General features: G+C 49.2%; 1 protein-coding gene across 1 annotated transcript; it reads right to left on the bottom strand.

The window, feature by feature from the left end:
- Positions 1 to 845: 845 nt before the first annotated feature.
- On the bottom strand, positions 846 to 12,464 carry PERP (p53 apoptosis effector related to PMP22). Its single transcript, XM_002714845.6, has 3 exons — positions 12,187 to 12,464; positions 2,998 to 3,138; positions 846 to 2,284 (listed from the first exon to the last, which is right to left on the bottom strand). The coding sequence occupies exons 1-3, from the start codon at positions 12,398 to 12,400 to the stop codon at positions 2,058 to 2,060; spliced, it is 582 nt and encodes a 193-aa protein (XP_002714891.1). The 5' UTR covers positions 12,401 to 12,464; the 3' UTR covers positions 846 to 2,057.
- Between the last annotated feature and the right edge of the window lie 572 nt (positions 12,465 to 13,036).

Below are 13,036 nucleotides of genomic sequence, written 5' to 3'. Positions count from 1 at the left end.
TGTAAATAATCACCAAGTATACATTTCACTAAAATTCAGAGGTACGGAACATCCAGCCTGTGGGCCAACAGAATGCCCACAAAATTGTCTGCTTGGGCCCTGCCAAGGCAACTGCAGAGGGTCTCAAATCAGCATATCTACAGCAGGCTGATTTGTAAGTGGGTAGTTTTCTGTGGCCTGTGAATGATGTGAGAAACACTCAAATGGCCCTTGGTGGAAAGACGGTTCCCCATCTCTGAGGGGAAGCAGCCACCTGGCATTCTGAAAGGTGCAAAAGGCAAATATGCTGGCAAGGACCAACAAGCCAACAGAAGCACTGCAGATAAGCAGCTCCATTCCCCCACACACACACTCCCCACCCCTCGGCAGCCCCTCTCCACACCGACATGCACTGCAGAATTACCCAGTGACCTTTGGCAGGAAAAACCACTCAGATGGGAAGGTGGACACGGGGAAAGGAGTGGCGTGGCAGCTGCTGCCACTGCCTGCATGGGAGAGGCGGAGGCTGTGAACGGGTGGGAGAGGGAGACCATCTAGCGGAACCACACATGGTTCTTCTGTATTGGAAGCTACTGGAAATCTCAGTGCTGTTCCCTGCAGTGGAAGCACTGGATAGACCTTGTTGGCCTCTGTGCATGGGGTATTGTGGATTGAGGGAGAAGTTCAGGGAGTAGACTATTAGAATCAACTAATAGCCATTCAAAAATTGTCCTCAGACACCTAAAACACACCTAAAAAATTACAAAAAGCAACTTTTTGTTTGACCTAATTGTCTCATAACCCTCTCAATGCAATTTTTTAAAAATTGCCTTCCCCACCATTGAAAACAAAAAACAAACTAGACACAAGATTTAAAGACCTGGTTTATTGGGGGAAAGTCATAATGGAAACTTCAATGGCTTATTCTGCAACTTACAAAATAATGATTTGATATACAAAATGATTTGGGTTTTCATTATGTCAATACAAATGGTAAAAAAATAATCCATCCAATATGTATTTGCCATTCAGAGAAAGTCACCTGCCTGAATTTTCCTGTTCCATATTTTATGTCATGTTAAGTCTGTTTACCAAGGAAGACCAGGTTTTAACTAAATGTTTCTGCTTACAGTTGCAATCTATTAGAGCTGTATCTGCATGATTCAAGCCCAGTAAGACCCGAGATGAAGAATCCATACTTGGGCTGTGTTGATGACACTTTTGTGATGGCAATGAACAGGCTTTAGAACATGACCTCATCATGTCTATCAGCCAAGGTCAACTAGACTGTCCATCTCTCGATCCATCTACACCAGTCCTGAACACACAGACACGCAACAGTATGGATGTATCAATACAGCATTTCCCAACACCCTAACCCTGTACACTACCCTAAAAGAGAAAATTTCATCATAGCACTTCACTTCTCAAAGAGGCCTGGCTACAGCCGCAGACTTTGGGCAGTGAAGAAATACTTTCCTACGTGACATATCAAGTCAGTGTGAGGCTCACACGAAAGCAAAGATCCGGGATGGTAATGACAAATCCTCACATACAGTATGCACTTAGGAAACTATGTTGCTTCTTTAAATAGCTGAAAGCTTGAAAAAAATGGTTTTGCCTTTGGACTCTGAACATTTTCACTAATACCTCCCCTTCTCTTTAACCCTTTGTAGACCCATCCCATCTGGAAGAAAACAAACACTTGATCAGATCATGAACTCTGAGAAGCTTTCTCTGTTTCGCCTTAGCAAGTGGTAAGTTTCATGTTCATATTCTTTTCCAAATGCAATATAAATGTTCGGAATAGACACAAGGAAATATTGTCATGTTCTAGGTTAATTATGGAAAAGAAACAAGTCTTGTTGAATTCCACAAAACATATACAAAAGATGAATATGAAACTATAATACCATGTAAGAAACATTTTCTCTCCCAAGCTAAAAATGTAGAGCACTTGTGCCTAGCTGAATAATATACACACTGCTGGAGTACAGGTTCCGAGGAGCCTGGGGCAACAGTTTCTCGCTCTGGAATGGATCTCGGAGGCAAGGATTCTCTTCCCCCTCTGCCCTGCCTTAGGCTGAGGTGTAGAAGTACCTGGGCTTCGCATTGCCCAGCAGGTCATCCTCGTAGTTGGGGAGACAGCAGAAGAAGAAGGCACAGCCAATCAGGATGATCGTGGCTGCCCACCCAAAGCCATAGGCCCAGTTAAAGATGTACGTGACAGCAGGGTTGAGATGAAGGTTGAAGGTCTGGGTGTACTTGACTGGGTAAATTACCAGCGAGATGATCTGGAACACAGCTAAGGGGAAGAAAAAAGGAATATCCCAGAGTATAAATGCATGCGTGAACGAATGATGGGACACACAGGAACAACAGATTAGCTCCCTCCCCCACATCATTTCTCTTTGAAATACATGCTAGATTCACCTTTAAAATGACAACGGGGCTGGAGGAACCTGGTCCACCACAGGCCAAAAGAGGTTATTGGCTCTCATGGGTAAGAGATGCCTGGAACTGGGAAGCAGCAAACCTACTTACTGCCCACGTGAAACACAGACAGAAAACAGAGCCATTTTATGTCGCAGATGGCAGCGACTACACAGGCTAAGGAAACTACATGGCGGTGCCGACCTGGTCATCACACGGTCATGCAATGCTTTCAACTAGTGCAATGGGTCAGGGACACTCAGGCCTCCTAAGCATGGGACTCTCAGGAGCCCAGGACTGGGGGCCCCTATACTCCCAGGCCTGACGCAGCCTAGTCTCTGGGGTGGGGGCACTGCTGCAAGGGGTCACCTAAGAGACAGGGGCACCCAGAGGGACAAACTGCAGCACCCGGCTGCGAGGCGGAGGATACACTGGGCGGATCCTACAACACCTCTCCTGCCACTTCTGCAGTGGTGGCATGCTTTCTGAGAGGAGGTCAGACACGGCTCCTCCCTGCAGAACGGACCACCGTGCTCCCAGTGCCCACCAGACACGTGCACCAAGATGGCCCAGACACAGTCTTACCAGCCAGGGCGAGGAGGCCCCCGATCACTCTGAGGAAGACCAGCATCTGGGGTCCGCAGAGGGCGAAGAAGGACAGCACGAAGCAGATGACGAGGATGATAAATCCGCAGAAGAGCATGGCGGCCGCCGCCCGTCCCCACGCTGCGGGCAAACAGGACAGGAGTTAGCAGGGCAGGTGCCGCCAGTGTCCCGCAGACAGGCTCAAGCACCGCGGGACATCCTGCTGGCTGGCTTCTCACCACGTTCAGCAGAGAGACGGCTGTTCTTTTGACCATCCTTAGGCACCACATGTCCAGGGGAGAGTAAGCCATTCCCACGTAGGACACTCATGGACTGATGCTTGAAAGGTAGTTTTCCCTCCGTTGGGGGGAAACAATGATACCTCGGAGAGCTCACCTCCAGGAAGCTGTTGCCCCCATAATAAACTTGGTAGGCTGACAAGGTTCACCCAAGCTCTTACATAGCACAACCAGAATAAACAGGTTTGTTGGCACTAAACCATCCAGATTGCAAACCCTTTGGGAAATGTTCCAAACACTGTTAAATGAGTCTTTTGTTTTATATTCATGGTTGATTCCATGCAAAAATAATCACTGGAAAATATGCATTTACAACCCAGACAGAGATGTTAAATAAAACAACGTAAAGGTAGAGAAGAAGCTATGTTTTTTATAACAAGTTTAGTAGCAAACAACGTTCTTATATCCCTAAATGTTTCATTTCTAAACTTTAATTTAGAATGCATTGTGCATACTTATGTATTTAATTATATGAACAACAGTGAGGGACAGCAGGGAAGAGGGAGAGAGAGAGAGAGAGAGATGTCTTCCATCCTGTTTTCACTCCCCAAATGCCCTCAACAGCCAGGACTGGCCCAGGCTGAACTCAGGAGGCAGGAACCCCATCTGGGTGACCCATGTGGGTGGCAGGGACACAAGCATGAGAGCCATCATCTGCCGCCTTCTGGACGCACCAGCAGGAAGCTGGCACTCCCATGTGGGATGACGGCATCCCAAGCGGTGGCTTAAACCACTGCACCACCACACCCACCCCTGGGTAAGAGTTCATCATTATTGATGCTGTTCCCTGAAAAGCCTCAGGAGAACTGAGTTCCCAGTGTGAGGGCCTGTATGGGGGCCTCCAGCCTTGTGCCGTCCACTCTGCGTCTGACAATACAGGGACACGCGTGACGCACACACAGAGGGCGGCAGTCAGTCATTGCTGGAGTTCAGCCTGCGCTGGTCTTCTCAGGCTTCCCTATAGCACCTTTGCTCTGAGCTAGTGCAAGGCTGGCGTTAGCTCCCCGAATCCCTGTAGCCACTGTGACCATTTCTATTTCAGAAAGGAAGATACACATGGGCCTTGAGAGCTCAAATAACCTGTTCATGGCTGCACAGTAGATGGTTTCGTCAGAGTCTGATAGCCGGCCTGTCTGAATACAAATCATGACCCTCATTTCTGAGATATGATATATGTAACTTAAATACACCTTTGCAAAGGGTGCACCTCGGTGCTTTTTTTTTTTTATTATACCCACAGGGTTATGCAAGCACCACCAGTAAGAATTCCAAAATACTTTTTTAGATTTATTGGAAAGTCAAAATTACAAAGAAGGAGAGGCAGAGGCAGGGAGAGAGAGAAAGAAAGATCTTCCATCTGCTGGTTCACTCCCCAAACAGCCACAAGGGCCAGAGCTGGGCCAGGCTGAAGCCAGGAGCCAGGAGCTTCAGCCAGGTCTCCCAAGTGGGTGCAAGGGCCCAGGGACTTGGACCATCCTCCACTACCTTCCCAGGTGCACTTGCAAGGAGCTGGATCGGAAAAGGAGCAACTGGGTCTCGAACTGGTGCCCATATGGGATGCCAGCGCCGCAGACGATGGCCTTACCCATTATGCCACAGTGCCGGCCTCTTCCAGAACATTTTTGTCACCCCAAAAAGAAACCCTATGCCTATCTGCACTCACTCTCCACTCCTCCCTTACTCCTGCTCTGGCCATTAGTACTCTTCTGTGCCTATGCAGGTGTCTGCTCTGGGCACTGGGCATAAATGCAGTTTTACACAGTGTGGCCTTGCGGCTAGCTTCTCTCACCAAGCAAGTGTTTCCCAGGGTCATTGTGTTGTGCGTGCATCAGTACTTCATTCTTTTCATGGCAGAATGACACCCTAGTATATGGATGAACCACATATACAGCATCCTTCCACTCGTTCCGGAAGCACACACACTCTTAACCGGGACTCCTCACTGCACATGAGAAGGAAAGGCATGTGCCCTCTGCCGTGGTATTTGGGCCATCTTCCACTGCTTTCCCAGGCCAATAGCAGGAAGCTGGATGGGAAGAGGAGCAGCCGGGACTAGAACCGGTGCCCAAATGAGATGCAGTCCACGCAGGCGGAGGCTTAGCTTACTACCCCCAGTGCCACCCCGATCAATGACAGATTTTAAGGATAAGATTAAAATGGGAATGTTTTCTTTTAAAATAGAAATTCATACACCCAAATGTGAACTTTAGTTAGGCCTGTTTCCTCACTTTTGCCCTATACTTGAAGTAACGCAGCGGTTGCAGGCATTTGGGGCAGTGAACCATGGGAGTGCTCTCTCTCTCCCTGCTCTCTCCTTTGCTTCCCTTACCTTCCCCTCTCTCTCTCCTTCTCTTTCAAATAAATAAAACAAATAAATTTGTTTTTTAAAAAAAATGGTAAATTTAACATTGGGCATTTGGCACAGTGGGTAAGACACCAACGCCCCTGGGACACCCACATCCCGCATCAGAGTGGCCAGGGTTTGCGTTCTGGCTCTGCTTGAAACTCCTACTTCCTGCTAGTGCACATCCTGGGAGGGAGCAGGTGACGGCTCAGGTCCACATCCTGACATGGATGTGGGAGAACCAGGCTGATTCCTGGCTCCTGGTTTTGGCAAAACCCCAGCCCCAGGTATTTTGGGCACTTGGGGGGAGATGGGAGATCTCTGTCTATCTCTGCCTTTCTGCCTGTCAAACAAATAAGTAGACAAAAATGTAAAGAAACAATTTTTAAAAAGATGTCTATTTAGGAGCAAAATAATTAAAACCCACGTATAATTTTTCCATAACACACATTTCCATAAACTTTAAAGACTTCTTGCATTTCTTGCATCTATAATTAACATTTGAAAAAAACTTAAATAGGTGACTAAATTCCTTATAAAACAGACACATCACTACCAAAAAGGACCACGTAACTTTTGGTATATATGGCACTTACAGCCTACGATTTAGTTACATGGCCATTATAGTCTCATTTCTGAAGATTTTTATGACTACTATCAATTATTAAGTTCAATTCAAATAAGTAAAATTTATTGTTCCATGTAAAGAAATGAAAATTCTATCCAATGAATTTGATTTATTTTATTTACTGGAAAAATTTATTTTTCTCGTTTTGAAACTGTAAAATGAAAGACAACACATCTTCATGTATATATGTGCATTCTGAGCAATGCAGACAAAACAACTATAAATTATACAGCAGAATGTGAGTTTCCAATAAAGACAGGAGAAACATTCTAACAAGGAACTTTTTTAAAAAAAAAAGATATTTGAAAGGCAGAGTTAGAGAGAGAGAGAGAAAGACAGAGATCTTCCATCTGTTGGTTAACTCCCAGTAGCCGCAATGGCCATCAGCTGGGCCTATCCAAAGCCAGGAGCTTCTTCTGAGTCTCCCATGTGTGTGCAGGGGCCCAAGCACTTGGGCCATCTTCTGCTGCTTTTCCAAGTGGATTAGCAAGGAGATGAATCAGAAGTGGAGCAGCCGGGACTAGAACTGGCGCCTACATGGGATGCCGGCACTGCAGGTGGTGGCTTTATCCGCTATGCCACAGTGCTGGCCCCACCAAGGAACCTATTTTAACATTCAACTCTGACAATCACAGACTTAGAAGTATAACTAATAAATTCTATTTAATGTTGCTATAAAGAGTAATAACAACTGTACATGTTTACTTGAGGAAAATGAAAACATAGAATTGCTGTTACGACTTCCTCTGGCATGGCTGCAGTATAATGTATGCTTACTTTCAGGTACTCAGAAGGAATCAGACAAAAGAAATAGTGAACCAAGTCACCCAACAGTACACCAACAGGTGAACACAAACATAGAGGCTGGCCATTTGAAGAACTTTTCCTGGGGCCAGTGTTGTGGTACAGCTTCCAATCGCACTCTCTGCTAATGCTCCTGAGAAAGCAGCAGGAGATGGGACCGGTGCTGTGGCATAGTGGGTAAAGCCACTGCCTATGGCGCCAACATCTTATATGGGCGCTGGTTCAAGTGCCAGCTGCTGCACTTCCAATCCAGCTCTCTGCTATGGCCTGGGAAAGCAGTAGAGGATGGCCCAAGTGCTTGAACCCCAGCACCCATGTAGTAGACGCAGAAGAAGCTTCTGGTTCCTGGCTTCAGATCAGCCCAGCTCCAGCCAGGGCAGCCATTTGGGGAGTGAACCAGCAGATGGAAGACCACTCTCTAGAGTGAACCAGCAGATGGAAGGCCTCTCTCTCTCTGCCTCTCTGTAACTCTGCCTTTCAAATAATAAATAAATCATTAAAAAAAAAAAAAAAAGAAAGCCGTGGCTTGGGCCACAGCTGCCCATATAGGAGACCCAGATGGCATTGCAGGCTCCTAGCTTCCTTCCATTGCAAGTATTTGGAGAGTGAACCAGCAGATGAAAGAGATATCTCTCTCTCTCTCTCTCTCTCTCTCTCCCTCCCTCCAACACTGTCTTTCCAATCAATAAATCTTCCCCCAAAAAAAAAAAAAAAAAAAAAAAAGAACTTTTCCTATGCCACATTCATGTCTTCCCTATTTAAAATGCTGAGTATAAAGAAATTCAGAATGCAAAACTAAGTGGCACTGAGTCTTGGGAAAGCTGCCTTGGGAGCAGAACGTGTCAAACCTGCTCCTGCAGCACAGAAACACCCACCGTGAATCACTCGCTGTTACCCAGGACAGACATCTGTAAAGGCAGACAGAAAAGACAGTGGCAAGCCTCCCCAGGAAGGCCACCTGCCTCCCCAGTCAGAGACTGCTTTCTTTTACAATATGCAGATCCCACGCCAGCCCCAAGCAGGATGCCTGCAGCTCAGCCTCCCACGCGTGAGAGGGGCCAATGCCCCACGTGGACTTAGAACCCGGCTAATCTCCAGGACACACATGTTGAAAATTTAACCTCAGACTACACCCTAAGTGCCTTTGGTTTCACTTAATTACCCGGAATGAACTTGTGTCTAGACTTTTACCCAAACCTTTGGGAAATGTTTGCATTTTTACTTTCACCATACTGATCAACCCCTACAGGAAAGCAGGAATTTTTAGAATTTGACCTGAAGCTATGCCTTTTGGGATTGAACAGACAACCCACAGTCCTCCTCAAAAGTGGACGGTTCATTGTCATCTGAACACAGGTTTATCCTTCCTTGCTATTTGATTTGATTTGATTTGAATACCCTTTCTAACTCAGAGAGAGAGAGAGAAACAGGAGGGAGTAGGGGAGAGGCGCAGGGGTGGAGCTCCCTGGGTGTGAGATTCCATGCGTTCTCTACATTTTCTCCGCGGCCTTGGACCCCTGACTGTGGGCACTGAGCCTGTCACGCCAGCCCATGGCCCGCTTTAGTCTCATCACAGGAGTGGGGAAGCCACCCACCACCCAGCAACAGGCTACTGCAAAATATTTGCAAGTGTATCAGATGGAAGGAGACAGCTGGAATGCAGGAAGAGAGGTGAAGAGAAAGGCTTTTAAACAAACACCCCCTTGCAGGGAACAGAACAAGGGAAGCAGATCCCGGAGGGGGGCTGTGCATGGGAGCTGTACTTTAATCCCCCTGTGATTCCAGCAGGCCGGAGTCCCTGTCTGTTTACAGAGCAAAGGCCACCAGAAGGGCCCCAGGGTCTCTGTGCTGAGGGCAGGGAACCTGGAGTGGCCGGCTTGCAGATCCTCTTACATATGTGTGACACTGTGAAGCCAACAGAGTGGCCAGTTTTTAACTCTGCTTACACAAACACACCCGTGGACACACAACTCATAATCGTCTGCTAATGACTAGTTTCATAAAATAAGAACAATTTAATATTTCACACCTCCCAAAAAGCCACAAGGGCATAATATCCAAAAAGAACTCATTTAAGTTGAATTTATCCCAATGAAAACTGTTCACTTCTGATTTATTTGTCCAGTTTCCTCTACATTTAAGAAACAGGGCTACATGTCCTAAAAATATTCCACCTAACATTCTGATTTTTTTTTTTTTTTTTTTTTTGCTTCTCCAAGAGAGATAATGGGATGCATTCTGTGGTATTCAGATGTGATTCTGGCAAAAATGAGGTTCTTCACACCAAGTTCAGATTAAAGTCGGACTCCCTCCCCAAGTTAGGTGAATAAACTCATCCCCATTATTCTCCAACAGACTTGAACTCTACCAGCTGACGCCTAAAATAGCCCCCTGATAAGTCCTTTTCCTAACAGCCTTTCTTAAAACGGAGAGAAGGCACCAGCCCTGTCAAAACAGTACGGGGATCCTGAATTTTGCATTTTGTCTACATGCCATTTAATCATTTCAATCATATACATCTCTATTTTCCTGTGTTGACAAATATGAATTGTGACTCAAACAAAAATTCAAACAAGTATCTGTTTAAGTTCTGCATTAATTTTGCTTTTACCGTCAGGGACAAGAAAAGATTCAGTGAATAATTTGGAAAAAACAAAACAAAACAAAACAAAGTGATTGCATCATCTAAAGATCTTAAAGAACATAATAATAGTGAGGAACCTAATCTGCTATTTTATAAGTTCTAAGGAACTATTTATCTTGATAAAAATGTCTGTATTCTTGAGGGCTATTGTCAACACTTGCTGATGACCCACGTCTTGTCTTCCAAATGACTGGTGTGAGTATCAGCTAACAAAAAGACGTAAACACTGCCATAAAAAGGCTTGCTCTCTTACTAGTTGCCATAGTAAATCAAAATATTTTCCTATTATGCATCAAGACTTTAAAAACAGGGTCCGCACACACCGGACGCCCGTGGGTCCTGGCGCTATCCCCTCACTCTGAGCCATCACCCTGACTCCGGGTCGGTGTGTACCTGGGGGTGGGGGATGTAAAGTGCTCAGCGCATCGCACCTCTTGTCAACACAGTGTTTCCAGCAAAGCCTTACTTCAGCTATCTGAGAATCTGTGAGTTCAGAGAAGCCGGGACCGTCACCCCACACCTGTAGGAAGACACGGTGGCTCCACTTCCCAGGCGGAGCCAGCGCCTGCAGGAGATGGGCGAGAATTAATGAGAGCTTCTGCGCCCAGCTGGCTACACTGGCAGGAGGCGGGCCCCACGCCGGCTCCCAGACCCTGGGTTTGGGATCTGATGATAGGCCCTGCATTGTAACCATCCTCGCAAAGGTAACAGGAGTAAGGAAACTGAGTTCTAAAGCCAGTTCTAAAATCGGTCAGGCCGGCACTCTAAAGACAGGACAGATTTTTCCAGATTTACTTGGAAAACGCAGCTTTGCCCAAAAGCCAGGCCAATTGCTGTATCCAACTGAGACAAAGCACACTAGATCTGCCTTTTCTGTACAACAGGAAAAGTCCATGCTGTAGACTTTATCTGATTAAAAAATCAAAGCGAGCAACAAAGCCTACTTACTCCACAGACACAGCACCAGCTAATGGGTGTGAGGCTGGAGCGGCCGCACCCTAGAAAGGTGAGCTCACCCTCCAAATGGAAGCCACTGAGCAGGGCTTTGTGTGCGTTTCACAAGAGGGCTGCGGTGCCGGCCAGCGCCGACCCGGCAAGAGTGCGGGTGGTGGCTGGGCCGGCTGCCTGCGTTCTGGGGAGAGCCCTGCACAGCGTCCTCTGGGTCCTCGCAGCAGGGAGCTAGGTTTGTTCAAAACAAACGAGCTGTTGCGTCTCCCCCCAACAGCCTGGGTCCCTGTGCATTTTAACTCAAAGACACAGTCAGCTCATCCCAAATCAACTCCCCGTGAACAGTGGAGAGACTGGGGGGTAACGCAGACCGTGGCAGGTGCAGGGCCCGTGCGTTTTCAGGAGAGAAAAGCTCAGGCACTTCTGGGCCTTTTGCCTGTCGTGACCGGCCTGACGAGGAAGGGGTTCATCCAGGGAACACCCCTACAACTCCACAAGCGATCAAACCCACCCCGCGGCTGGCACAGGGCCCCAGAGCCACAGGCAGAACAGGATTGAGAAGGAAGCCCCCCGCCACTTCGGGAAAGAAAATCCGACAGCAACTAGTGAACAAAGGGCGCCTGCTTTAATGCTGTTTACTCGGCCGGCGAAAGCCCCATAGGCATTGGGGATTTGCTGCTGCTTTTCCCCGCGGGGTCCATTTGCGTGGACACTCACACTGTACACCCGCTGACTCGGGCCCACCCCGGGCAGGGGCAGGAGCCCACGGCGGGGGACCGCCCCCTGCGCGGACACTGGGTCAAGCACCCAGGCCTGCTCCAGCCTGCAAGCCACCGCACTCCATCCGCAGGGACCCACGCTGGCCGCTCAGTGACTCTGCCCCACTTCGCTTTCCCAATCCGGTTAACAGAAACAGTTTCTAAAGGGCTGTGCTGAAGCCGCAGGGCGCTCCTCGGAGCAAGCGCTAACAGGAACTGGCCGGGTGCGGTGCGTGGAACGCCCAGGAGTCCACGGCAATCCCAGGTGCTGGAGCTTCGCCTGCAAGGGCTTTTGTTTTCCAATGGGAAATATTTCTTTGGGTAAGATCAAGTTACAAGGACCCACCGGCATCAGGCAGGGGACATGATTTTAATACTTGGATTTTAATACTAAGGAGAACCAAGGGAGAAGGAAGACAAGAAGATTCAACAGGTCTCCAAGAAAATATACTTTGTTCCTTAGGCGTACTCATCTAAGCCTTCCTAGTGGCTGAAACCCGTAACTCCCAAGATTTGAATTAGGGCCATTTTCTTCGTAGTTGCGACTGTTTTGGGTCACCCAAAGTGGCTTTTGGTTCAGGTCGAAAGCAGGAGCCTTAAGTCTAAATAGACTTAAAAAAAAAAAAAAAAAAGAAAAGAAAAAGAAAAAAAAAGGAAAGAAAAGAAGAAAAGAAAAACGGTAGCCACTAGCCCGGACCGCATAAAACCTTTCCCGCGCAGGCCGCAGTCCCGAGGACTTCCCGGAGGCGGCGGCGGGAACTCACCGTACTCCATGAGGCTCTGGCATCCTTCCTCGTAGGACCCGCTGCCGCCGCCCTCGCCCAGGCATTTCCACCAGAGCGAGGACGTCTGGCCATGGTCGCTCGACTGCAGCCAGCCTCGGCCGGCCAGCGCTATGATGTCGAAGGCGATGGCGCTGAGCAGGAGCAGGGGCAGGATCCACCTGCAGCGTTCGCAGGCCAGGCCGCAGCGCAGCATCGTGGACGGTCGCGGCGCGGAGCGGAGCGGGGTAGTGTGCGGGGCACGGGCGGCGGCCCAGAGTGGCCCGCGAGCGCGGGGGCCGCGACAAAAGGGAAGAGGAGGCCGCGGGGAGGCGGCGCACGGGGCGCGGCGCGCGGCCACACCTCGAGGCCGGTGACTCAGAGCGCGCCCGCCCGGACCTGCCCGGCCGGCCCCCGGCTCGGGTTACACCCGGCGGCCGGCTTAACCCTGCCGGGGGCGGCTTGCCAGTGGCGGGCCCGGGGACCCTGCCCCAGGCGCCGCGGGGCTTCGGCTGCGTGCCGCGGGACACCTGCCCGGTCGTGTGTGCGTTTCACGCGCGTGGAGGCGGCTGTCCCAGCGGCGAGGGTGCACGCAGGCTGCGGGCCGCTGGACCTGGAGCCCCGCGGGCCGGCGGAGGCGCGCGCTCCCTGCCGGGCCCCGCCTTGGCACTCTGGACCCTGGCTCCGGGGTGACGGGCCTGTCTTGACGCCATGTTTATTGCTGTGTGTGTCCCCGGTGTCTAGTTCCGAGCCTGGGCCAGAGAGGAGGTTCAGTGACTTGGGTGAACTGACAGATTTCCCTCGCCGGAGCCCCGCAGGTGGCCTCCCCCCACCCTCCCCCCCCATTGCTCCC

Source organism: Oryctolagus cuniculus, chromosome 5, assembly GCF_051225735.1.
Source record: "Oryctolagus cuniculus isolate XC-2025 breed Fujian yellow rabbit chromosome 5, ASM5122573v1, whole genome shotgun sequence".
In the NCBI taxonomy this organism is placed as follows: Eukaryota; Metazoa; Chordata; class Mammalia; order Lagomorpha; family Leporidae; genus Oryctolagus; species Oryctolagus cuniculus.
The sequence above is the reverse complement of the archived record's forward strand: the minus strand, read 5'-3'. Positions and strand labels throughout refer to the sequence as shown.

Bases quoted from the DNA above. Each gene is read 5' to 3' on its own strand.
- PERP (XM_002714845.6), bottom strand. From the start codon at position 12,400: ATGCTGCGCTGCGGCCTGGCCTGCGAACGCTGCAGGTGGATCCTGCCC. The intron at 3,139-12,186 runs GTGAGTTCCCGC...GTTTGCCCGCAG, and splicing joins CCAGAGCCTCATGGAGTACG to CGTGGGGACGGGCGGCGGCC. The intron at 2,285-2,997 runs GTAAGACTGTGT...TCTTCCCCTTAG, and splicing joins GGGCCTCCTCGCCCTGGCTG to CTGTGTTCCAGATCATCTCG.